This window comes from Ascaphus truei, chromosome 2 (genome assembly GCF_040206685.1).
Source record: "Ascaphus truei isolate aAscTru1 chromosome 2, aAscTru1.hap1, whole genome shotgun sequence".
Lineage (NCBI taxonomy): Eukaryota > Metazoa > Chordata > Amphibia > Anura > Ascaphidae > Ascaphus > Ascaphus truei.
Genome location: NC_134484.1, coordinates 393,005,191 through 393,017,528, shown reverse-complemented (window position 1 = coordinate 393,017,528; position 12,338 = coordinate 393,005,191). Strand labels below are relative to the sequence as shown.

Below are 12,338 nucleotides of genomic sequence, written 5' to 3'. Positions count from 1 at the left end.
TTTATGTTCAGTTGTATATACTATAATTTTTATGGATATATACTGTTTTATATATATATATATATATATATATACAGTGTTCGACAAACCTATACATTTGCTCGCCCCGGGCGAGTGGATTTAACCCCCGGGCGAGTAAATATTGGCCCAAGAAGCACACGTTTGGTACTAGGTGGCGAGTAGATTTTTTTGTGATTTGTCAACCACTATATATATATATATATATATATATATATATTGCCTCCTTTAGCCCGTATTTACCCTTCGTTCAGACAATTCTGCCTTTCCTGACTTGGTTTCGCAAACTGGCTCTATACAGTAGTCATTTTTAAAATGGTTACAGTATGATAGTTTTCTACTTCTAAATATTAAAATCATGATGGTAACCTGTAGATTGCAAATATGCTCTTGACAGCAGTTTAGTTTCCAGTAGTTTACTACTTTCATGTTTTTGTCAGTATGTATAGGGATTTACTGGGTCATGTTAGTTTTTAACCAGTGTACTATACTCCTTTTTTTACTCTGCTTGTCAAATGTTAGATAGACAGTGACTGCAGGGCATGAAGACTGCCTCTTCACCATTGGTAATACTGCCTGTCACCTTTGAGCATAAGTGTTGATCATCGGGTCTGACAAGCTTTCTCATATGACAAACTTTGCATTGGTTAGACCCTACGAGAGCTAGCACCAACTTGAAACGGATGTATTTTAATAACTGTACTTCAGACCTTGCAGCATTGTAAATCTGTTTGTGAAGGTGGTTTTGAATTAAGAGCAGTATTTGTAATAAATTAGAATCCACGGGGAAGAACTGGCACTACTGATAAGGACTGTTTCTGCTTTTCCCTAGGGCATAGAGGTCATGCTCCAAGCAGTTTTCATTCTACATACCCATAAATCCTCTATATCTGTTCATACTTGAACCAGGTAGTATCATGAAATTCACCATTTTATATTATAACATAAAATGTACAAAAATCTGCTAGGAGCTTGATTACAAAGTATCAGTGTGGACCTCACTCCCCCCCCCCCCCCCTCATACACACAGGTTTTTATATTGATTGCTAGCTTGAGCTATAAGGATTATACATTGGAACTGCTCTTGTGATGTAATTGCAGGAATAAGCAAAAGCAATTCTGTCAGTGACATCACTTGAACCGATTGCAACTGTCATTCTGCTGTGCTTCCTGCTCTTCAAATCTACATTTTAATGTTTTCAGATAAGCCTGAAACTGTTTTATTTATACATTCACACAAATAAAGCATTGGGTAACACTAATGAAAAGTATGTTTGTAGTTCATGGAGTAAGTGCTTATTTATTTTTTTTCCCCCCGTTTTTTTTAATGTCCTAGTTTTCTTTGTGTCAGTGTTTTTTTCTAATGCATGTACTTGTAACATTTCAGTTGCCTTGTATAAGAGTTGTGTTATAGTTTAAAAATGTACTTCCAGCACTTAGCATAAATGTCGGATGATCTAGAATAGGACTGATGTGAATTCTGATTTAATAATAAACCTACGGCAGGGTTAGTTCTATAGAATTCTGAATTTCAAAACTTTGAGAAAGAACCTTAATTATATTTTGTACTGAATTAGGCATACTGTAGGTTGAACTTGATGGGGATGTCTTTTTTTCAACCTCATCTACTATGTAATTACTAATTTATCTTTATTTGTATGGCTATGTGCATACAAAGTGACAAACTGGAGCATACTTTTTATTTGGTGAAGAATGGAAGCTACCAATTGATTGGCACAGAGTGGCACACCCAAACCTTATGGGCATCAGCTGCCAGTATCCCCACAATGTTAAAATCCTCTATTTACATGACCAGGGGACTTAAATCCTGCAGGGGGATCCTGGCACCCCATACCGGGGTCTATATCTCTGGAAGCAGGGGGTACCCGAGGCTGAAATCAATGTGGCTCACCTCAGAAAGACCCCCTGCTTCCGCACACTATTAGTAAAAGTAAAATTTAAGCAGCTTCATTACCTTAGCGGCTAGCTGCTACGGCAATGATTTTTCTTATTTGTTTTTTTTTGCTTTTGATACTAGTGGGCGAGAGCAGGAGGTGTTCTGAGCTGAACCGCGTTGATTTCAGCCTCGGGGACCCCCTGTTTTATCAAATAAAATCCTGCGATCACCTGTTAGAGGCGCGCCGGTAGAGTGACTGATTCAATCTATCTCTGACTGCGCTTCTCTTACATACAGGTGAATCCAGGTAGGATTCACACAGCAGGGACCCCCGCTGTGTGAATCTGATGGACCATTAGTCTGGCCGCTGGAACCTTGCGACATACTAGAGGGTTACCTTGCAAGTTCTGCAAGGTAAGTGGTTGACAACAGCTAGCTTCTACTGTATGTGCTCCGTACTTTACACTATACTGTAATTGTGAAGCGCTTTGAGTCCCATTGGGAGAAATTATTATTACTTGCACATTTTTTTAACTATTCTAAACCAGTAAACCAGTTTTATTTAGATGTTCTCAATCTAAGACTGAAGAGTTTTTTTTTTTTTTTTATGGCATCTACTCTTCTGCATTGTACAAAGATATCACTAAATCATCTTGTCTCCTCTTTTCCTTCTTTTCTTACTGTACATTCTTGCAATTCAAAATGATTATCGAAAAGAACAGGACTCAAATTTATCCAGTCTGTAATATCTTCTTTAGCTTGTCTAAAATAAATTAAGTGTATTAGGGGTAATGTCTTTGGGTATTTCATTCTCTAGATCAAGTGATTGAAGAATTAGAAAGCTTAAATGAAAACTGACAATGAAATTACCATTTGTTTTGATTTTTATACTTGGATCACATTTTTGCTGGTAGTACTAGATGTTCTAAAGACAATGGACACTGCAAACAGATGGCATCATTTATTTATTGTAACTTTCAGCCAACCACATCCATATTTGTAGTTGCACTAAATGACTGCTGAAACAACACTACAAGTTTCCAAATGACAGAATATATCCTTGTTAGTTTGATTTTAAGCCTTATGTGTGTGTAGTTTTACAATCCGTAACATATGCTCAACAGTATGTAATTCCAAATGGCATTAATATTGGAAATTCTTCCCTAAATTATCCTATAACCTTAGTCCTCAGTGAAAGGCACAGCCACAGAAAGTTTTATTTGTTTTTTGAGATTTTTTTTAATGTAATGGTGGTGTGGTAGGAAACTTTACAAGCGCTGGGTGACAGACAAATACACAAGTGTGTAGGGTGAAATACCAATTTTCTTAAAAAGTTACATTTACACAGTTGTTTCATAGTCGCCAGCATACTGTAGCTAAATCATACATGGAGATGAAAGTAGGTAGAGTTTGCATCGCGCCACCAAGGCAAAAACGAGGTCTGTTTTTGCCCCCTTTTTTATGATCAAATAAACAATTTTTAGAGTTACCTTCTCGATCTCGTTTTTGCCTTGGTGGTGCCATGCAATCTCTACCTATTTTTGTGCCAAATCAGCGGGCTGCACACCGGAGGAACCTAACCTTCCACCAGTAGCAGCAGCAGAGAGAAACATCAACAAATAAGTGAGTTTTTTCTGCTTCAACACTGGATTTCAATTGGAAAGATTAAGGGGGGCTGTTATACATTTATATGAAGGGTTTAGGAGTATTATTGTGCATTATCTACATGTCCTGGGAGTTCACGCTCAGTGAGAGTTTATCAGGACCAATGCTATCTCCAAATCATTAGCTCATAAATGAATTCCCCCTCTACAATCAAGCTTTTATTTTGGTTTGAAAGGACTACCTTTTTTAGTATTGTAAAATATATGTACATTCTGTTCATTAACTCTAATTGAGCCCCAGAATCCACATGGACTTTCTTGTCATACTTGGAGATGGGAGGATTTTTTGGTGACATTTGAATCCGCTGCAAATTTACAAGTTCCTTTCAGCCTTTTACTTTCTATCACAAATAATTCACAAACAGATTTAAATGTATAAAAATCTGAGTTCGCAAACAAATTTAACACATGTGCTTTGGAAGGGGTATAAATAGGAGTGCAGTCGTAGGTCTGACTAAGCCAATGTGTTGAGTTTCACTTGGTGTGGGTTGTTTACTTTGTGGCTGCTGCTGTAGTACTAATGCTGTGCTGTTATTGATTAGATAATAACATAATTTACTTAATAAAGATAGCATCATTTAAGATGACTGACCCTGTCTCTGTCCAGCCCCTGGGCTGTGGCCTGGGCTCTACTGTACTATCTGTGTCTATTGTCTACTATATTATACATACATCAACTGATGAAAGGAAAGGCATTTCAGGGATATACCAAAATAAGTAAACATGGTAAGGATGTTGATCCACGGAGTAATCTGATTGCCAATATTTGGAGTCGGAAGAATTTATGTTTCTGCTTATGTGACATCATTGGATGATATTGCACTGGGTTTTTTTTTGCCTTCCTCTAGATCAATATACTGTAAATACAAATATAGGATAAAGTATTTGTCTAAATTTAGCATAGGCTGAACTTGAGGGACATGTCTTTTTTTTCAACCTCATATACTATGTAGCTATATAACTATGTTAACTAAATTGATGTCACTGTATAATGTCACAAGTACCTGATACACTGTGGTAGGTTCATGTTCATTAAACAAGAAATGTTTCCTTCGTAGCTCGTAAATCTGTTAAACTGTTGCAATCTAATCTGAAACACTAAGATTACTATAAAGTTTAAATTCAAAGTGTGTTCAAATTGTCCTGCTTAAAAGTGCGCTCGAAGACAAGAACTCCACTGTCGGATCAACGCATGATCAATTATGCAATCAATCAATCTACTCCCACTCCTGAACGATACATTATTTTACAAATTAGTTTTTTCAGTCCCCCTAGTGACCATCCTATCACAGGAAACATTTTATGTAAGTGTTTTGGACCATAATTATTGTTGTGTCTCAAGTACTTTACAACGTGCTTATCTTCTTCGCTAGACACCATTTTGTAAATATGCACTTGATGAGGTCATCATGCCGTCACCAATTCCAAAGACTAATTAATAGATTGTCATCTAATTCTTAAATATAATAATCTACTGTGACCTATAATTGCTCATATTTTCCTGAAAGATATGACGGAAAATAAAAGGGTCTCCAGATTTTTCTGAACACTGTGTATATATAATAATATACCAGATCAAACAAGTGGTCAAAATACTGGCACTGGACATATATATATATATATATATATATATATATATATATATATATATATATATATATATATATATATATATCCCTCTTTCACTTCAGCTCACGGATGGCCTGACATTCTCCTCTAGAATCTTCTGATACAATGCAAAATTCATGGTTCTATCAATGATGCCAAGCCATCCATGTCCTGAGGCAACAAGGTAGCCCCAAACCATCACACTCCCACCACCATGCTTTGCGGTTGGGATGAGGTTCTTCTGTGTGAACACAGTGTTTAGTTTTCGCCAAACATAATGTTTCTCATTGAGGCCAAACGTTCTACCTTTGACCCGTCTGTCCAGAGAACATTGTTCCAGAATCTTGTGGATCATCTATGTGCTCTTTGGCGGACTTCAAATGAGCAGCAATTTTCTTTTTAGAGAGCAGTGGGTTCCTCCTGGCTTTTCTTCCATGAACACTATTCTTTTTCAGTCCTTTTTCTGATAGTCGAGTCATGAACACTCACATTAGCCAAGGCAAGAGTGGCTTGCAGATCCTTGAATGTTACTCTGGGGTTCTTTGTGACTTCCTAGATGATTTTCTGGTTTGTTTTTGGAGAGATTTCGGTAGGATGACCACTCATGGGTAGAGTGATTGTGGCCTGGAACTTTCTCCATTTGTAGACTATATCTGGCTAATAGTCGATAGGTGGAGTCCCAAATCCTTATAAATAGTTTTGTAACCCTTTCTAGACTGATGAGCATCAATAACTGCTTTTCTGAGGACCTCAGATTTATTTTTACCATAGCATTAAGTGTTTCCACACACTTGCATGGTGAAGACCAAACTCACAAAGCTTCTGATCTTTATGACCAGCCTGCTCACGCACCTGCTAAAACAACTTCGCTACACAAAGAATCATCTGATGTCAATGACAGAGGAAATAGCTGCTGACAACGGGGGCTATGTCAGAACCTCACTCTCCCAACAAATAGGCAATAGCCTCCAAATCCTCAGTGCCAACTGCCTCTTCTAAAACAATTCCACTTCCAAAGAGCGAGGTTGAAGGAGGTGTTACTTTCCCCAAGCTCAACTCAGAAACATGTTCCTCTGACACAGGCAATAGAAGCAGCAGTTTCCTGCAGCATGCACACAACTACAGGGGAAATAGCTACTGTACTACTACTACTCCTCCTGCTGGTACCATAAAAAGCAGCTGGTATATCTACTGTTGCTCTTGCTGTTCTACCTGCCCTACTAACTGAGCATCTTGAAAATCCCTCCTCAGTCTCACAGGATGTGTACAAGAAGAACCCCTGTGCCTGTCTCCATAACAAAGATTTTTTGGGTTTCATTATTTATTTTTCTCTCCCTGCTGTCCCACTTTCCTCAGAATCACAAAGTGCAGAAAACACAGTAAGGAAGTGGAATGGGCTTAGCACACACAGGCACAAATTCGGATTTAATATAAATTCCGATCACCGGGATATGGAGCATCTGCCCAAATTTGTTACTACCCAATTGGCCTTCGGATATTGGTGCATGGATCAGATTGTGACTTTGCTTAGAGTTTGACTCATATAATGTTAGTATCTGGCACATTGTGCTCTGTGAGAGCTCCATTTTAACTTCTTAATATCTCCTGAACAGAGCATCAGATTTGTACAAAATAAAAACTGTGTCGGAAAAAGCAAGAATATATCCATTATAATAAAGAAATTGCTGCATTATTTACTCAGTGCTTATTGTAGATCTTTAGTACATGAAGCATAAATAAGTGGTTTATTATTTAATAGATAAAAGCTTAAACAACTAGGCAAAAGTTATAGGTTTCAAGCTTGGAAATAAGATGGTTTCCTTTGCAATATTATTTCTGTTGTTATAATTAACAATGTTACAGAATCCTGGGATAAATCTTATTTATTTATATTTTAGTTATTAGCTCATTCCATAAGGTTCCATAGTATTTCCTAATACATTTAATTTATTTAGACTATTGTTTGATGCAAATTAATTAAACCTCCACATACATTATTTCACTTTGAATACATGGTATCAAATGAGGGAATTAATGAACCCATAAACACTGCATATATATTTTCTTTCAATACTTAAATACTTTTATTTTTATAGATGCTTGTAGCATGGTTGCTTATTTATATATTTCCCCTTACAAAGTTTATATAAGTTCCCCTATGTACTGAATCTCAGAGTATGACTTTACATCCCTCCCTATGCAAACTGTATATATTTTTTTATAGTACATATATTATATTTAAATTGTTTTCTTTTTAAAAGATTGTGTATCTTTTTTTTGTTTCAAATAATTTTATTGAGTTTTACAGCATATGTTAATACGATATCTTACCGCAGCATTCAGTTACAGTTCCATAGGATCACCTCTACATATCTGCGTCTAACATTCCTTACTTCCAATATTCAGCCGATTCATAAGTGCGGTCTTAGTGATCCTCCTGGTCGATCCAAGCAACTGAGCTATATCACTGCTGTCTATTAGACTTAGATAGGGGGATGGACAGACAAACAAAAATAGAAAAAGAAATAGAAAAAATAAATTATATTGCAACAAGACACTCATGGGGAGGAGGCATCCCAGCCCCGCATCCATCAGATGTTTCCTTTTCTAATTATTTTATTGTTCGAGCCATGGTCCCCATGTTCTATAAAAGGTATCTGCCCATTGCTTCATAAAAGTTGTTAATTTCTCCATGGTCATACTTTCGTTAATCCGTTTCTCTACTGTGAGTCTGGACGGTGGAGCTATTTTCTTCCATGAGGCTGCGATTGAGCACATGGCTGCTGTCAATATGAATGAAATTTGTCGTCTCATAAGATGGCTTATATCTTCTATTGGTTTAAGATTGTGTATCTTTAATATTTTTTATTTTATATTATTATTAACAAAAATGTGTGATAAGTGTATCAAGTGCCCTTCTAATAATGAAAACATTATTTGAAAGTTATTTTAATAAATACATTTTTCAGTAAAAAACAAACAAACAAATCTATGCTTTTAAGTAGCAGCCTTCTTCTACTCACACTATGAATGATTAATATGAAACTGATACACATCAGTCTTATTTGAACTGTTACATGGAAAAAAGAAAAAATAGGTTTTTCTTTTAATATTTATAACCGAGTAATGCATTTTCACTGAGCCAAGTTTTATTTTAAGTTATGAGTAACCTAGAGAGTGAATTCTGAGAAAGGCCTTATTGAGACAGGAGCTGTTCACATTTAATCTTTTCTTGCAAAGACAGCCTGAAGACTGCTCTAATTTGTGCCTTGTCAGCGGCTCTATGCACTAAAGGAAACAGTAACTGTTTTTTTCTCTCCTGCATCCTCCTCTGTAACCCCCTCACTGCAAGAGAAATCTGAAATTCTATATTAAACAGTGTAACATTGCTCCTATTTTCTCAACTGTACTCAACTGCTATTCAGTTCTGCATGAAAAAATGTATTATGTTTGTCATAGTTCAATGTTTTGAAAAAGCGGTGATGCAATGAATGATTGGGTGTTTAACAATATACAGTATGAGGATTTTGACATTACATTCTTATTTACAATACAGATAAACAGTTTATGCTTTCTTAATATGACAATCAAATTATACATAGAAAGCCTCAATTTACCATTCTAGTAGTTGTAGGGAGAGAGTTATGGGGTATTTTATACTCTCATATTAATTTGGGCTTAAAATCATTCTATACCATTACTCAAAAACAGCATGCTTGACCCTACCTGTTTTTCTAACTACCTGTCTCCCTCCTACCTTTTTCCTCTAAACCTCTTGAACGCGTTGTATTCTCTCACTTGCTCCATTTTCTACACACCTATTCTCTCCTAGACCCTCTACAATCTGGCTACCGCACTGCTCACTCGACTGAAACAGCCCTCACTAAAATAATTAATGACCTCCATGCTGCCAAAGACAGAGGTCATTATACTCTGCTCATATTACTCGACCTCTCAGTAGCATTTGACACTGTGGACCACCCTCTTCTCTTTCACATTCTCCATACTTTTGGTATTCGTAACAAAGCTCTATCCAGGATCTCCTCTTACCTCTCCCATCGTACTTTCAGTGTCTCTTCTGCTAACACCTCCTCCTCCTCTATCGATCTCTCTGTGGGGGTACCCCAGGGCTCTGTCCTGGGACCTCTTCTCTTTTCTCTGTACAAACCAAAGTTTCTGAATGTCTCTCTGCGATATCATCCTGGATGGCCCTCCGCCGCCTTAAACTTGACATGACAAAAACAAAACAGAGCTCCTCATACTTCCTCCCAAACCTGACCCTACTACCTTCTTCCACACTACTGTTGGAAGCACGATCATTCACCCAGTAGCCCTAGCATGCTGCCTAGGGGTCACACTGGACTCCTCTCTCACATTCTCTTCTCACATTCAAAATGTTTCTAAACCCTGACACTTTTTCCTCCGCAATATTACAAAGATAAGCACTTTCTTCTGTTGCTTGAATGCTAAAACTCTGACTCAGGCCCTCATTCTCTCTCGTCTTGATTACTATAACCTCCTGCTGTTCGGCCTTCCTGCCTCTCACCAGTCTCCCCTACAATCTATCCTAATCGCTGCTGCCAGAATCACTCTACTCTTTCCTAAATCTGTCTCAGCTTCTCCCCTGCTGAAAGCAGTCTCCTGGCTTCCAATCAAATCCCACATCTTGCACTCAATTCTCCTCCTCACTTTTAAAGCTTTACACTCTTCTGCCGCTCCTTACATCTCAACCATAATTTCTCTTGCGTTCTTCTCAAGGATGTCTTCTCTCTACCCCCTTTGTATCTAAAGCCCTCTCCCACCTTAAACTTTTCTCACTGACTGCCCCACACCTATGAAATGTCCTTCCCCTCAATACCCGACTAGGACCCTCTCTATCCACCTTTAAGACCCACCTTAAGACACACTTGCTTAAAGAAGCATATGAGTAGTGGCTAATACAATACGCATGAAACATCAAGCTTGGCCCCCTGCAGATGCACTTACCAGAATGCCCTCCCACTGTCTACGTACGTTCTTCCTACCTTCCAATTAGATTGTAAGTTCCTCGGAGCAGGGACTCCTCTTCCTAAATGTTACTTTTATGTCTGAAGCACTTATTCCAATGATCTGTTATTTATATTATTTGTTATTTATGATTGTCACGTATTACTACTGTGAAGCGCTATGTACATTAATGGCGCTATATAAATAAAGACATACAATAAAATACAATTCTACCAGCCATAAATGCCCTGAAAGATTGATGAGTGGGAGATGAGACACACCTACAAAAGGTTGGCCTATCTCACAGAGGCAACGTTGTATGGTTAAAAATAATGAGTGAGTACGTGACAGTGATATATTAGGCGCGAACACCTCAATGATAATAAAAAATAAAATAATAAATATAACAACAATATTATGTGATCAAAATGAGTGAATATGTAATATAAATTCTGAAATCCCAGCTCAAACCCTCCGGTGGGACCTGTCTTCACGGGTTCCAAAACACAAGAATGATTCTCAGGAAATCCAGCGGGAGCATATGGGAGAGAAGAATTGTGTGTGTCGCTGTTTTCTTCTCTCCCATTTGCTCCCCCTGGATTTCCTGGGAATAAAAATAATGAGTTCCAGTACAAAAACCACACTATGTTATGGTGGGTAAAAAATGAAAAAAATGAAGTGCGGCGCTATTCTAAATAACTATTATTCAAATTGAATAAATAACAATTAAACCTAAATAGTGATGTTAGAATTAGAATTAGAATTAGACTGCCAATATATTAAGGTAACTCTGGCTACCCTAGCCAGATGAAAGACATGGAAAATAAATGTTACCTAACGGCGCCAATGTGAAAATGACATAAATATGTATACAAACTAAATAAACCAACAAATATTGTGAAATACAAATGGTACCAGTATCAAAAAGTCCTTGATTAGGTGTCCATAACAAATGGATTTCAATGTCCAAAGTCCCTTGGATCCAATGGAAGATGAGTTGGTGGATTTCAGCACATATAAGAGAAGGGGAAAGAAAAATACATAGTGTATTACTGCAAGATAATTGATAAAATACAAGGGGTTGGAATGGTAGGGAAAGGTGAGTTCCCTAATAAAGGTATCGGCAAGAAGGTGAGATGAACAAAAAATACATTTATTAAAAACAATGATGATTAAAAACAGCTCCTCTCCTCACGGTGGCAAACAAAAATTGGAATCCTACTTACTTACTGTGACACCACTGCTTCTCGCGAGAGAAGCTACCGGACATCAGAGTTACTGGGGGACCCAGACTGCGGAGAAGGGAATCGAGCCATCTTACCGACCAGCTAACCACGCCAGAAGATCATCACGCCCCAGCGGGTCTGGGGAGCGTAGCGTTGGGACACCGGAGACGGTTGCTAGCGGGAAGTGTCTGCCCCTATGATCGTTGTATTGCGCATGTCCTACCTGGGTCTAGTAAGTAGGATTCCAATTTTAGTTTTTAATTTTTAGATTTTAGATACGTTTTGAATGTGACCCCTAGGCAGCGTGCTTGGCTTACTGGGTGAATGATAGTACTTCCAACAGTAATGAAGAAGGAGGTAGTAGGGCTAGGTTTGGGAGGAAGTATGTTTTTGCCATGTTACGTTTCAGTCGGCGGAGGGCCATCCAGGATGGTATCGCAGAGAGACATTCAGAAACTTTGGTCTGTACAGCAGGAGTAAGGTCAGAGGTTGAAAAGTAAATTTCTGTGTCGTCAGCATAGAGGTGATATTTAAACCCAAGAGATGTGATTAGGTCACCTAGAGAAAGTGTGTACAGAGAAAAGAGACGAGGTCCCAGGACAGAGCCCTGGGGTACCCCCACAGAGAGATCGATAGAGGAGGAGGTGTTAGCAGAAGAGACTCTGAAAGTACGATGGGAGAGGTAAGAGGAGATCCAGGATAGAGCTTTGTTACGAATACCTAGAGTATGGAGAATGTGAAGGAGAAGAGGGTGGTCCACGGTGTCAAATGCTGCAGAGAGGTCAAGTAATATGAGCAGAGTGTAATGACCCCTGTCTTTGGCAGCATGGTGGTCATTAGTTATTTTAGTGAGGGCTGTTTCAGTCGAGTGAGCAGTGCGGAAGCCAGATTGTAGGGGGTCTAGGAGAGAATAGGTGTTGAGGAAGTGGAGCAAGTGAG

At 38.2% G+C, this 12,338-nt stretch overlaps 1 protein-coding gene across 15 annotated transcripts in view; it reads left to right on the top strand.

Moving 5' to 3' along the window:
• Positions 1 to 12,338, top strand: part of PHF14 (PHD finger protein 14) — a 416,918-nt gene that overhangs the window by 292,586 nt on the left and 111,994 nt on the right. The window contains exon 22 of one of the 15 annotated variants that reach the window (XM_075587238.1): positions 851 to 939. The exons of the other annotated variants lie outside the window; for them this stretch is intronic. Within the exon in view, the coding sequence (XP_075443353.1) occupies positions 851 to 922 (72 nt within the window). The 3' untranslated portion in view covers positions 923 to 939. Of the gene's footprint in view, positions 1 to 850; positions 940 to 12,338 lie in introns of those variants that run through there. 15 annotated transcript variants of the gene reach the window in all.